Genomic DNA, 15,468 nt, shown 5'->3' with positions numbered 1-15,468 from the left:
TGTTTAACCTTTGGAGGCCTTATTACTTTTTGATACCTCTATAAAAATTAACTAAATTCTTAGAGTAATAAAATTTAAAAAATATCTAAAATGCTTAAAGTTCAGTCTGCCACAGGTATGGCTTAGTTTCAAAAATTAATTTAGATGAACACCTGTTTATTATTATTCTGAGTGGAAAAGAATATTTAAAATAGCTGCTGACTTAAATATTAGACTCAAAACCACAAAATCCTAGAAGAAAACATAGGCAACAAAATCTAGGACATTGCTCAGAGCATTATTTCATCAGATATACCTCCCCAGGCGAGGGAAACAAAAGAAAAAATAAACAAATGGGACTACATCAAACTATAAAGTTTTTGCACAGCAAAGGAAAACATCAATGAAATAAAAAAGACAACCCACAGAATAGGAGAACATATTTGCCAATATATCTGATAAGGGGTTGATATCTAAAATTTATAAAGAACTTACAGAACTCAAACCAAACCAAAACAAATAAACAAACAACCCAATTAAAAACTGGGCAAAGGACCTGAACAGACACTTTTCCAAACAGGACACACACACAGCCAATAGACATAGGGATAAGATGCTCAATTAATCATCAGAGATATGCAAGTTAAAACCACAATAAGATATCTCACACCTGTCAGAATGGCCATCACCAATACATCAACAAACAAGTACTAGTGAGGAGGATAAGAAGAAAGGGGAGCCCTTTTGCACTAGTGGCAGGAATGCAGATTGGTGCAGCCACTGTGGAGATCAGTATGGAGATACCTCAAAAAATTAAAAATGGATCTGCCTTTTGACCTAGTGATCCCTCTTCTGGGAATATATCTGAAGGAACCCAAAACAGTAATTTGGAAGAACATAAGTACTCCTATGTTCATTGCAGCATTATTTACAAGCACACCTGTTAACTTAACCATGCTTTTTAAACAGCTGATAGGACAGTTATGAAGCTAACCAAATGTAACTACTATAAGGTTACTATGCTTTATTAGTGGGGTATTAATGAAGTAGGGCATATAAACAGTCACTTAAAGCAACCAGGAAACTACTGAGAAGGGCACAATGCTGAGGTATAAGAAAAATAAAAACTATCTTAAAAAATTACTGCTTAAAAACTCAGTTCAAAACACCTGTAAATTACTAGAGTAATCCTAGTGCCATTGTTTAAATGCACAGTTCCTTCCTCACTTATTCTAACTGAACTGCTTTTGCAGGTATGATCTCTCTTCATCTTTACAACAACTAGTGAAGTAGTAGTTAGGACAACCATTATTATGATTCCCATTGTGCAGATGAGGAAACCTCAAAACTTATTTGAAAACATACTGAAGGAGAACTTCCCCAATCAGGCAAAGGAAATAGACTTCCAGGGAGTCCAGGAAGCTCAGAGAGTCCTAAACACATTGGATATAAGGAAGCACACACCAAAGCACATAATTACATTAACCAAGGTTAAAGATAAGGAGAGAATCTTAAAAGTAGCAAGAGAAAAGGAGAAAGTTACCTACAAAAGAGTGCCCATAAGACCATCAGCTGAGTTCTCAAAAGAAACCTTGCAGGCAAGAAGGGGCTGGAAAGAAGTATTCAAAGTCATGAAAGGCAAGGACCTACATCCAAGATGACTCAATAAAGCAAAGCTGTCATTTAGAATGGAAGAGCAGATAAAGTGCTTTCTAGATAAGGTCAAGTTAAAGGAGTTCATCATCACCAACCCCTTATTCTATGAAATGTTAAAGGGACTTATCTAAGAAAAAGAAGGTCAAAACTATGAACAGTAAAATGACAACAAAGTCACAACTATGAACAACTGAACCTAAAAAAAAAACAAAACAAAAACCCATAAACAAAAACAAACTAAGCAAACAGCTAGAACAGGAACAGAATCACAGAACGGAGATCACATGGAGGGTTATGAGCAGAGGGAGGAGAGGAAAAAATGGGGGTAAAGGTACAGGGAATAAAAAGCATAAATGGCAGGTATAAAATAGATAGGGGGAGGTTAAGTACAGTATAGGAAATGTAGAAGGCAAAGAACTTATATGTATGACCCATGGACATGAATTAAGGGGGAGGGGTGTGCAGGGCGGAGGGGAATCAAGGGGGAAAAGTGGAATAACTGTAACAGCATCATCAATAAAATGTATTTTTTAAAAAGTTACTATAAGCAAGCCGAGAGAACTAGCAGGTAACAAAATTAGAAAAACACTTCTATGTGTATTCCAACTCATAATGAAGGAAGAAACCATTCATATACAGATGCAAAATATTCTTGTTATTAATTCTTAAAAATATGTTGTAATATCAACTGAAATACCCAATCTACTCTATATGTATGTTAATAATGATTACTGAAGGAGTAGTAATTCTTTTTATGCTAAATAGAGGCCAAAACCACCTCACAGGTAGCTGAAAAAGACTTAAAACAATTAATTAGTAATAAAAATTAATACACTGACAGAAATTGTTTTACATAGTAAAACTTTAATTATATAATTTATATTATTTTAATATTTTAAGACCAAAATTGTATTTCTAAAAGTTATAATCTTTAAAATGTGTTTAAAAGGACTTACCACTTTGTTGATCATCTCCATATCACACAAATTGTCCACTAATATTCGACATGCTTCTTCTTTACCCCAGTGAGCTGCAGCATGAAGAGGTGTCCAGCCATCATAATCTTTAATATTAACATCATAGCCTGCCTGTATTAAAAGTCTAAAGAAATTATAGTTAGATAAATAATCATTAACAACTAGAAATGAACAAATATAATCAATAGCTTTATACCATGCGAGTTAACAAAAATTTGCAATATATTTCTCTTTTCATAGTTCAAACCTCCCCCCATCAATGAAAGAGGGCAAAAGAAAGTAATTCTCAGAAAACATTGGCAAAGAGCATCTTCAATTACTGCTATAATAATGCATTCAGCTTGAATTAATTCCTAATGACTATAAAAGTCTTATGGTTTGGTGTGACACTAAGTCAGTCTTGTTAATATGACCTATAATTAAAATTTTCATAGGAATCTATAATTTTTCATTGTGAGATCAAAAATTACTGGATCAATTTGTATGTTAAATTGATTTCTCATAAGGAAGTCTTTAGGTGCCCATATGATAAATCATTTCAGGCTAAATGTATTCTAAAAATATGCCTATATCAAACAAGCATACTTTATAGTGTTTTTGTTGCTTTACATTTGTAGTGTTTCTGTTGCTTTTACATTTGTGAAAGCTTTCACAAACCAGTTCCTCAAATGTTCCTTTACGATCTACCATGGGAAATTTCCATAGGAAACTCACAATCTGACTGTTAGGAACAAAACAAAGCAAAACAAATATTCCAAGGGATAGAGTCTACTTTTCTGTAGCAGTAGAAAGCAGATATTCCAATCACCAACAAAGCTAGAAAACAAATACATTTTAATACAAAGCAAAGACTTGCACAAATTATGTTAGTATGCCCTTCTAACTGTATACTGACACCAACCTTTATTTTATCTAGAAATTAAGCTCACAGAGAGCAAAGAATGGGTCTATGAATTGCACATAGCACAGCCCCACACACACAGGCCAAACACTAAATACTTTACAACTCATGAAATCTGGTGACCTTTACCTTACTTTCCAAGATGTTGAGCTTGAGAAGGGCTTCTTTTTACCTACAGAAGGTGGCAGTGATAGCTAATACATAACCCTTCAGTTATTTACCCTTCAGTTATTTGTGTTTTAAGAACTGATTCCCTATTTCCTAACAATATCTAAAGCAGCTGTTTTCAATTCTGGCTCCACAGCAGAACTATCTGAAGAGTGTTTAAAAAAAAAAAAATTCCCCAGCTCCATCCCAGATCGACTGGATTAAGCAGCCTATTAGGAGATGGGCCCTGTAAATCTACATTTTTAATAAGTCCCTCATATGATTCTCATACCACTGCCTATTACCTGCCTGTAAACCAACTTTTAAAAGTCAACAATCTTGTAAAGAGCAGACTAACATGTACAAATCCAGAGATTTAAATAAAAATATGTCCATTAACAGAGACAGAAATAATACTGGGATATAAGATAATAAACAATATCTCTTATTAGAGAATATAAACTAAATTACTATTAAATATCCTGAACAACATAAAAGTTAAGTACCTGGGAGCCTGTATGGAGAGGAAAGAGTCAGGAAAGTAGATACATTATCCCCCATTCCACCCCCTCAAACATGGTTCTCTGTATATGCCGGGTCATACAACAAATATGAGACAGTACTTATTATATTAAAAGATCTTATAAAGAAGGACAAAAGTCAAGTAAAACAACAATGAACCCTCACAGACAGGTTTTGTGATAGAGATGAAATGGGAATACAGAACTGAAAAGCATCAAAATCAATGGAAAGGGGTTTGTTTGTTTGTTTGTTTGGCGGGGAAGGGGCAAGCAAGGAGAATACATTTGAAAAAGGTACCCTCTATTTATTTCTCATTTCACATACATTTTTATTTATGTATTTCCACATATAACATATTCATAAGGTTCAAAAATAAAAAATAAAGGCTTAATAGGTAAGCCATTCTCCTGCTGCTGACCTTGAACCAGTTTCCCCTCCTTATAGATAACCAAGCTACTAATTTTGGCTGAATCCTTTGAGAAGTCTCATGTATTTATAAAGCAAGTACAATTAAAAGATTTTAAACAAACACAAATTATGCATATTTCTATTTGGTTTTGACACTTAACAATGCGTCCTAGTGCTCTTTCCATATACATATATTGTAGTGTTTAATTGCTACAGAATATTCAAGTGAAAGGATGCATCATAATTTATTCGACCATTCTCCTAATGTAAAAAACAATGCTACTAGCACATACCTTACTTCCTATGTGAGTGAGAATATGTTAAAAGTTCCCAGAGGTAGAACTGTTAAGCTAAAGAATAACTGTTACTTTGACAGAATTTGTTCAACTGTCATTTATTTTTCTACCATGTAGAGAAATATGTAAGAGTCCTTTTTCTACAACCATGTCAACACAGGATGTCAAACATTTTAATCTTTGTTAATAAGACAGATGAAAAATGATAGCTCATTATAGGTTTATGTGCACTTATTATGAAGTTGAGCATTTTATTTTTCATAGGCTTAAACACCCTGAACCAAGTCAAAGGATAGAAAGAAATGTGCCTCCAACTTGGAGAGATGGTGATCATTCACAGATATCCTGAGAGAAAACAAGAGTAGGCATTAAGACCTTGCCAAAAGGGGTAGGTTGGAGGGTAGGAGGTAGGGATGGGTGGGGCAAAAATGGAGACCACTGTACTGGGACAATAAAAAAAAGACCTTATAATAAGAAAAAAGACAACACGACAGAACTTCAAGTATATATAGATAGACAATGCATGCCTAAGGAGCAATGATAGCAGCTTAGTTTAAAAGAGAAGCCAGTGGTCAGATGACAAATGGTCTTTGTTCTAAGTTGAGAAGTTTAATATACATACTGATCCCCACTGAGAATCTCAATGAAGGATTTTTAAGAGCCTGGATAATCTAATTACAAACACCACTTTGCAAGCAGTCTAGAATCTATTTTACAGTGTAATCCAGTACTCATCTGTGTTTATAGAAAAAAGTTTTAACATCATATATACCTTTACCATATGCAATACTCTGATATTTCCAATTCTTTCTTTAAAAAATGCTGTTGGCAACTCACCAAGTTGAAGTTTGAAAAGTTTTGAATTACAGAGAAACAGATGGGGGACAAGGAAACTAATTAGAAGTTAATTATACTACTCTAAGAGAAGGTTTAAGTTATTGGTGTAGGGATTGAAAAAAGCAGGAAATTTGGGAATTACTGATATACTTAAACTGCTTCACTGTTTTTACTGAGGAAGGGAATAGGAAGAATATGACATTACAAACCCAAAAGGAACAAAAGCAATACAAAGGGTACAGTAGATTTTTGCTAGGACCAGTCTTACTTCCTTTCATATACACATAACAAAAGTTACGCACTGAATTATTTTTTCACATAGCTGCCAACACCTTTGCACTGCATAAGATAAAAAAATTATTGTGACATAAAGAAGCTTTGTTTCAAGGAAATGTATAACATACAGTCTAAGCTGCTTACAGCTTGATATTTGCTCTTATGCTAACGTGATAGCATTTGAGGGCTGGTGTTCACGTAGTAAAAAGATACTGTATTTTAGATAAATTATATTTAAATAAATAAATATTCAATATAAACCAAACTCTCAGAATTCTGAGACTTAAGCTCTCAAAATACATAAACAGTAATATGTTAAGATATGACATTGTTCTTAGTCTCAGAAACTGGAGTTCACCAATCTGGGAACCTCAAAATGACTCTGTGATAATTTATTAGCCCAGAAGGTAACACATAATGGTTGTCTGACATTTATTAACTTATTGGAAAACTGCAACTAAAGAACACAACAGTAAAGTAATAAAAATTTAAGTGAAAGAACTTGAGAAACAAATCAATAATAAACATTCAAGGTAGTTTTTCTTTCTGTAAATGAACATTAAATAGAATTTTATAAGCTGTTTTGAAATGTTTGCAAGTACCTTAACAAAAGGAACACCAAAATAAAGGAAACAAATCAAAGTAGGAAAACAATTGTGAAAAATACTACTTACTTTAAAACTTCTGTATAGCCTTTGGCAGCTGCAACATGAAGTGCTGTACCTCCAGACTTTGCATGCCGGACATCATTTATATGACCACTATTTAGCCATTGTCTTGCATCTCTTAGCATTATCCGTTCTTCTTCCTTTCGAGCTGCTTCTATATCGACTCCTAATAAAATTAAAATTGTTTTTATTTTTCTTTATAGAAAATGTTCTTTCAGTGTTGGAAAATAAAATTATCTAAAACATTTCAAGTTTAAATAAAAATCAAAAGTTTAATTAATTTTTGAAAAATGGGTTGCTTATAACAAACTAGTTAAATAAAAATGAGAATATTATGGATATTTTATTATCCTGTCTATACTGATAATTTAATTTCTACCTCACCATATTGTTTTGGTTCTTTTTTTTTAAAACCTTTTCTGATTATTCTTTTTGTTCTTAAGAATGTGAATGTTTCCCTAGGTATATTATCTCTTGATAAAAATGTTTTTAAAAAATCAATCATATGTAATTAAGTCTCAGATTTCTACCTACTGCTTTGACCAGGTCTCTGAATTCTAATGTATAGGGACAAATGTACACTGAACACTTCAACTTGGAGGTGCTCTCTTCATCTAAAATTTACCAAACCTTGAAACAGATTACTTTTCTACCAAACTCTCTTTACTTTTCCAACATAACTACATTGTCCATACCATTAGTATTAGTTTTAAAATTTAATAAATTATACAGATGTTCATTAACTTAAAAGAATTTATTAAGCACTGTGCTAGGTTGAGATAGTGAGAGCAAATTCAAAAGTAACAGGATACTCTAGTTCTTATCTTCTAAGAGGTCAACACCCCGAAAAAAAAAATACAAAAGATAATCCTAAAATTCATGAATGATCTCATGTTGTCTTACGGCTTCTCTGGCTGACTATTTAATAAGTAGTACACACCACAAGGCATTTATATAGTCTTACTAGAGAAGAATATGAACTTATTAAAGGTAAAGATACTGACTTTTCATCTTGTATCTGAACTGTGGGGATGAGAACCTGATACAAAGTAAAAGGGATCAATAAGTAAGTGTTTACTAAATAATGAATAAACAAATTAGTTAAAAAATAATCATATGCACACAATACATTCATATCTCAGTTAAGATCTCTTATAAATCATATCCATATACCCAACTATATGTTCAGGATTTTTTTATCAGTCCATCCACCCAGTATGTACTGAATGTCTACTATATGTCAGGTTCTTTATAAAGTGAACATATGTTGCAGATGTACATCTGTAAAGAAAAATAAAGCAGGGTAAAAGGACAGAGAATAATTAGAAAGAGGTGTTATTTCAAAGAGGTGAGTTGATAAAGAACAGTCTCTTTGATAAGGTGACATTTATAGCAAGAAATAAAGCGGCACTCATACAATATTATAGGAGGACATTCTAGGACGAAGGAAGTAGTAGTAGGTTATGAGGTAGAAGCCTGCTTTGGAATGATCTTTTGATTACAAAAAAACAGGGTATTTACAATGAACAGGGTGACACAATGTAACTTAAAAGGATCACCAACTAAAAGGAACAGAAATTGAAGTATTAATTTGAAAGCTATGGCAATAATTCAGGAAAGAGATGATGGTGGTAGCAATGAAGTTATTAAAGAGGTTAGATTCTGTGTTCTCCAAGGAACACCAATGGAACTTGCTGGTAGTTTGGAAGTAGGAGAAAAAAAGACGGATGAATCAGAGATTTTTAGCCTGGGCAACTGAAGAAGTTTTTCATAAGAAAAATGTGAAGTCTGAGATGCCTTAATTGACATCTAATCGAAGATATCAAGTAGTCAATTGGATATCTGAAGTCTGGAGAACAATAGAAAGGTCAAGACTGGCAATAATTTAATATAATAATATGCCATAGGTACCTCAACTCAATGCTAAAACCTTAACTCAATTTTCCCCAGCCAAACTTCTTGCTTGTATTTACTATACTAGGTACCAATATTTACCCAACAACATGGAAAATATCCTTAATCCATCCCTTTAAATTACTAGATTTTGAGTAGATCATCTTCTTAATGGCCCCTATTACCATTCTTAGTTCATAATTTATGTCTCACACTTTTTATACTACTGGCTTTGAACTCATTCAGTGTCAGTCCCTTCCAATTCATTGCACACACCAATGTCACAAAAGTTTCTCTGTATCAAAATATAATTTCCCTGGCTGGGTGGTTCAGTTGGTTGAAGTATCATTCTGTACACCAAAACACTGCAGGTTCAACACCCAGTTGGAGGCAACAAATTGATGTTTCTCTTCCCCACCCCTTCTCTCCCTCTAAAAATCAATAAATGTACCCTTTGATGAGGATTTTAAAAAATTAAAAAATATATAATTGTCTGATTTTTCTATGTAAGTTGCTTACTTCCTGTAAGAGAAACTCAAGCTCTTTGGTGTAGCACATAAAGCCTCTTATAGTTTGGTCTAAATGCTTTTTTAGTCTTTAGTGTTTCTCCTGTATCATCACCCATTGTTCTAACCATCTAGATCTCCCTGCCTAGGTACCCAAGTGCATCATGCTTGTGTGGTGTTGTATAAGCTTTATCCTCTATTTGGATTTTCTATCCTTGACTGATTAACAAACTACCATTTAGTAAGACATAAACTGTTGAATTGAAACTCAACTTTTAAAAAGTAGACTGTAATGAAAATTTTTTTAAATCCCAAGATTATATAATACAAGTACAGGTAAGTCATTTCCAAACTAAAGACTGTAATACCTCATTACTGCATATGAAAGATATGTGCAATAAAGTTTTCCCAGACTTTCTAAAAACAATCAATGATATATACTATATATGTATAATGAATAAAACCTATCATAATCTTTATTTTAAAACTATCACCACTTTGGCCCTAGCTGGGTAGCTCAGTTGGTTAGAGTGTTGTGCCAATATGCCAAGGTTACAGGTTTGATTCCCAGTCAGGGTACATACAAGAATTAACCAATGAATATAAAAATAAGTTGAACAATCAATCAACATTTCTTTCTCTCTAAAACCAAGAAATTAAAAAAATTATCACCATTTCCATAATAAAGCACTTTTGTATATTAAAAATTTCCAACCAAAAGATAATCAACCCATCCTATTTAAGATTCCTTCTAATGTTATTCAGAAAAAAATTATAAAGCTGCATGATAATATATTAAGAATAACCTTTTCCACTAAATGATTTTTCTCAGGCTGATTTTTTACTTATGCTTTATTCTTTTAAGAATAAAGTTCTTGTTCTTATTCTTGTTCTCTTCTTTTATTATGCCATTTTAAAACATGAACATATTTATTATCTGTATCCATTTTTTGCCTTTGCCATCTGAGTTTCACTGGTTTTTACTATTCTAAATGTCCTCTGAATTTGAAATAAAAAAAAAAACAGTTCTATGTATGTATGTACATATATATGTTTTTATTTTTAAAGGGAGTGGAAGAGAGGGAGAAAGAGAGGGAAAGAAACATCAGTCAGCTGCCTTGTGTACGCGCTCCGACTGGAGACTGAACCCACAACCTAGGTATGTGCCCTGAGCAGGAATCAAACTGGCAACCTTTTGCTTTGTGGAATGATGCCCAACCACCTAAGCAATACAGGTCAGGGCAAAAAAAAAAAAACAAAAAACCCTACTTCTTACATCTAGATTTATCTCATTTCATGGTATGTTTATCTAATTAAAAAATAATTACCTTTTTTTTGCTTCCAAATCATGCTATTCTATGAATTATATAAAAACAAAACAACTCAATGTTAAAATTAAAGTATAGATATCGAGAGAGCAGGATGACAGTTGGTGGGGGAGGAAGTTGGAGACAGAAGGATTGAGCAAAAAGGAAAAAGGACTCACAGACATGGACAACAGTGTGGTAATTGCCAGGGGAGGTGGGTATAAGGGGAATAAATGATAATGAAAAAAATACAGTAACAAAAAGTAAAGGAAAATTTCTTATTCTTAAGAAAATCCAGTTAGAAAAGAAACTCTTCTCTCGTTCTTAAAATTAAAAAAAAAGTTTACTGATTAGAGTTGTAGACCCTGCTTAGTTCATTAAAGATTAAAAAAAAGATAAAAAAAAATATAGTTTATTGTACTATATATTACAATACATGTTTTGTGATCCCAGTGCTTTAACTAGTTAGTGACCTTGAGAAAGCCATAAGTTCTCAAATATAAGTATAGCGGGTTAAGAACAGACACTGAAACCAGACTGCTGAGTTTCAATCCCCGATCTTCCACTTCTACTTACTTGGTTTTATTATCTTGGGGAAGATACTTAATCTATGCTAATATTCAGTTTCTTTATTTGTGAGATAGGCATAATGAAAGTATTTACCCCACTAGGTTGTTGTGAGGACTAAATTATTTGATGCATTTGAAGTGCTTATCTCAGGACTGCAAGGCGTTAACTGCCATTATCAGACCTAAAAATCTATGATTCTCCTTCTCTTTTCTTGTTTTATGGCCTTTTATAATCTTGTTTTAAGATTACCAGAAAGTAAATCTTATAATTCATTTAACTGGTCTTTCATCCACCTACTATAATCACAAGGTTGAACAATGAAAACAATAGATACTAAAACTAAATGGGATATAATAAAGTGTTTAGACTATTTAACATCTGCCACTACAATTGAAAAAAAATAAATATTAGGTTGAAATGTAGCCAAATCTCTTAGGCAAGAAAAAATAAAATTAAATTGAAATTTGGTCCGGTAAGAGATACAAAAACTGATTTGTGTCCCAAGTGAAATAAAGAAAATTATACTAAGATGTAAACCAGAAATAGGTTTAACTAGTGTTCAATCATTACTACTTTCAAAGGAAATTTAAACATTAACTTGTTATTGATCAAATACATTAGAATAAGAAATGAGCCAAAAGAATGATTACATAATTTAAAAATAGTAAATAATTTTCATACCAGGATAAACACTGAGAAATCTTATCACTACCAGAGGTTTATATGGGGTGCTTTTTAAAAAATTATTAAAATCTATTAGCAATGTCCTTAATCTTTTCATTTCTTTGGTATATGCTATATAAATGTATTTCCATTATATAAAAAGTGAACATCATTAAGTTTTCTAAGACAAATCCTTAATAAATGCAGTCTGGCCTTGGCTGGGTGGCTTAGTTGGTTGGAATGTCATCCCAAGATCTTGGGTTGATCCTGGGTTAGGGTACATACCTAGGTGTGGGTTCGACCTCTGATGCGGGGGTGAGGGGGTGGCAGCACGTATGGGTGGCAACCAATCAATGTTTCTCATATTGATGTCCACCCCACACTTCCTCTTTCTCAAAAATCAAAATAAACATATTGAATGAGAACTTAAAAATAATAATAAAATGCAGTCTGATCCAGTGATGAAGAGTGTGGGCTCAAGATATCTATCACATTGTTTGGGACTAAACTACAGCACCACTTCCTACCCGTATGACCTTGGGCAAATCGTTAAGCCTCAATTTCTCATCTGTAAAATGGGGATAATAGTAGTATTAACTCTTAAATTGCTGTGAGCATGAACTGAAATAATGCACATAAAGCCTTTTGTTCCAATGCCTGGCATATAATCAACATTTAATAAGAGTTAGCTACTATTTTTAGTATTAGCTCTTCACTTTTCAGTTCCAGGGTAATCTCACCTAACTTTTCCCACAAATTCTCCCTCATGTATTATTCCCCCAGATTTATATTTTCCATCCTGATATCTCTTAAGTTCCAACAGTATACCAGATACTGTCATCTAGAAATGCTTTAGCCACCACGAACTCAATATATTCCAAAACTCATGTACTTCCCAAATCTCTTCTGGCTTTGTTCCATATTTTCCCTTATGAATTCATCCAGTCATCACTTCTTAAACTAGAAACTTCAGGAAGCAAATGACTTTTTCCTTCATCTCTATATTCAACTCTTCACCAAACTGTTTTAATTTTACCTTAGTATTCCTCGAGATGGCCCTACTCTCCTATCTTAAATGTAATAGTTTTGGCCCTTATCATCTTTCACCTGGACTAATATTTAAGAGCCTTCTTCAAAGAAGGCATAACACCACGAACCCCCCATTTAAATACAACCTCCAAAATGCTATGAACTTTATTACCAAAAACCAAATCCAACTTAGCTGGATTAATTTCCTGCTGAGATCTCTGTCACTTTTGTCTAATGCCTACAAAATATATGTCCTTCATCACCTGGCTCCAGCCCAACCATTTTTTTTTAAGATTTTATTTATTTATTTTTAGAGAGGGAAGGTGGGGGGAGAAAGAGAAAGAGAGAGAGAGAGAGAGAGAGAGAGAGAGAGAGAGAGAGAGGGAGAGAGAGGGAGAGAGAGAGGGGGGGAGAGGGGGGGAGAGAGGGGGGGGGGGAGAGAGAGAGAGAGAGAGAGAGAGAGAGAGAGAGACAGAGAGAGAAAGAAACATCAATGTGTGGTTGCTGGGGGCCATGGTCTGCAACCCAGGCATGTGCCCTGACTGGGAATCGAACCTGTGACACTTTGGTTCGCAGCCCATGCTCAATACACTGAGCTACACCAGCCAGGGCCAGCCCAACCTTTTAAGGCCTCACCTCCAACTCCTACTAATTCCATCCTGACTTTCTATTTCCATCACAAATGTAATGAATTCTCCACATATCCTATGTCTCCAATTCTTTTTCTTTGTACATGTTAACAGCCTTGCCTGACATGCCTCTTCTGTCCACTGCCTCCCTTCCTGCCAAGCAAACTCCTCAAATGTCATCACTTTGAAACCTTTCTTATTGTAGTTAGTCATAGCCTTTTTGGTTCTCCCACAATATTCTCTTCCTATCTATATTTTAGCACATAACACACTGTACTGTGAGGTTCTGCTAATATATTTGTCACTGTGAAGTTCTTAAGAACAAAGATTGCCTTCTTTTTTCCTCCCTTTAATACCCAGCACTCAAAACATTTGCTGGAACATTAGTCAATACTGAATGATCATTACAATTAAAATCAGCACTGCTAATAGTTTCCTTTATATAAAAGGAAACCAAAGGCAAGAAGTTTTCAGTACATCTCCATGCTTCTCTTAGTTCGTAATAATTACCAGTAGTAGACAGTATAAAAATTACTAGTAGAAGACAGTACTCTTCTTTCTAGCTTGTGACGCCTTATTTAGGGGTGTCCAACCTGCAGCCTGTGGGCCGCATTTGGCCCAGGATGGCTGTGAATACAGCTTAACACAAATTGTAAATATACTTAAAACATTATGAGATTTTTTTTTGTGATTACGTGTAACAATGTAATTTAATATATGGCTCAAGGCAACTCTTCTTCCAGTGTGGCCCAGAGACGCCAAAAGGTTGGATACTCTTACTTGTATATTCTAGTTTCCTCAAGTCTTGAAGATCTCATTACTCCAAAGTGCCTGCATAGAACATAGCTGTTAAAAGCTCTTCTGTATATTTATCCAAGCTTCAGTTTAAGACAACTTATCTATTCTTTTAAAAAATATTTTATTTATTTTTAGAGAGAGGAAGGGAGGGAGAAAGAGAGGGAGAGAAACATCAATGTGTGGTTGACTCCCATGCGCCCCCCACTAGGGACCCAGCTGCAACCTAGGCATGTGCCCTGCCTGACTGGGAATCCAACTGGCGACCCTTTGGTTCACAGGCTGGCACTCCATCCACTGAGCCACAGCAGCCAGGGCTAAGACAACTTTTCTAATGTGTGTCCTGTTTCTCCTGGGCTCCAGGTATCTTTACCCACTTATTAGAAGGCTTCAATTCTATTTAGGCATTTAAATATTTTCTCAGTTTAGTGCCTACGATTTTTCTTTTTAAATAACTGAGTAGTTATTATGAATTCCCCAAGTCCCAAGGAATAAAAGTCCCTTTTCAAGGGTCTAGCTTAGCTTCTATTCCTTTGCTTCTATCTCCTGATGAATCACACTTCAGCAGCAATCAACCCTCTCAAATTAAAATTCATACCTTTCCTTTATCCTTAGCAAAACACATTTCTCTTCTGATAATGCCCATTTAATCGCTGTCACAATGAAATACAGTGGAAATCACACAGAGTGATTTTATTTATAAATATTTAAAATTTTAATTGTAGTAAAATACGCTAAAGATAAAATTTGCCACCATAACAACTATTTTTAAGTATATAGTTCATCAGTGTTAAGCACATTTAAATTGTTGTGTGAACCAATCTCCAAAGCTCTTTTCATCTTATAAAACTAAAATGCTATATACCCTTTAAATAAGTCCCCATTTCCAGCTTGTGACAGTCATCATTTTACTTTGTCCATGGATTTGACTACTTGAAGTATACCTCATGTATATGAAATCATACATTATTTGTCTTTTTGTGAGTGACTTATTTCACTTCATATAATGCCCTCAAGGTTCACCCATGCTGCAGCATCCCACTGTATTCATGTAACAAATTTCATTTATCCACTTATCTACTAATGGACACCTGATTTACCTTCTGATTACTGTGATTAATGCCTTTATAAATATTGGTGTACAAATTATCTGTCTGAAACCTTCCTTTAATTCTTTGGATATATACCCAGAAGAGGAATTGCTAGATTATATGTATGAGGTCTGTTCAGAAGGTATCCAGCCATGTAATATGAAAAATAGAGACATTTACTGAAGAAGATACAAGATATGAAAACACTGTATATAGGACCATTGTCCCATATACCTCAGTCCCCTTCAAAGTAAACAACTTGGGATCTCACACAGTTCTCTCAATCTCCATCGGCTGCCCTGTTGTATTTTCCTGTAT

The 15,468-nt window shown here is 34.1% G+C and overlaps 1 protein-coding gene across 6 annotated transcripts in view; it reads right to left on the bottom strand.

Moving 5' to 3' along the window:
- Positions 1 to 15,468, bottom strand: part of PPP1R12A (protein phosphatase 1 regulatory subunit 12A) — a 135,801-nt gene that overhangs the window by 55,649 nt on the left and 64,684 nt on the right. For all 6 annotated transcript variants that reach the window (XM_036018641.1, XM_028532687.2, XM_028532689.2 and 3 more), the window contains exons 4-5: positions 6,674 to 6,833; positions 2,592 to 2,736 (exon numbers count right to left, since the gene is read on the bottom strand). In XM_036018641.1, the coding sequence (XP_035874534.1) occupies positions 2,592 to 2,736; positions 6,674 to 6,833 (305 nt within the window). The remainder of the gene's footprint in view (positions 1 to 2,591; positions 2,737 to 6,673; positions 6,834 to 15,468) is intronic.

The sequence above is a fragment of the Phyllostomus discolor genome, chromosome 2 (assembly GCF_004126475.2).
Source record: "Phyllostomus discolor isolate MPI-MPIP mPhyDis1 chromosome 2, mPhyDis1.pri.v3, whole genome shotgun sequence".
In the NCBI taxonomy this organism is placed as follows: domain Eukaryota; kingdom Metazoa; phylum Chordata; class Mammalia; order Chiroptera; family Phyllostomidae; genus Phyllostomus; species Phyllostomus discolor.
This window is presented reverse-complemented; position numbering and strand designations above follow the sequence as displayed.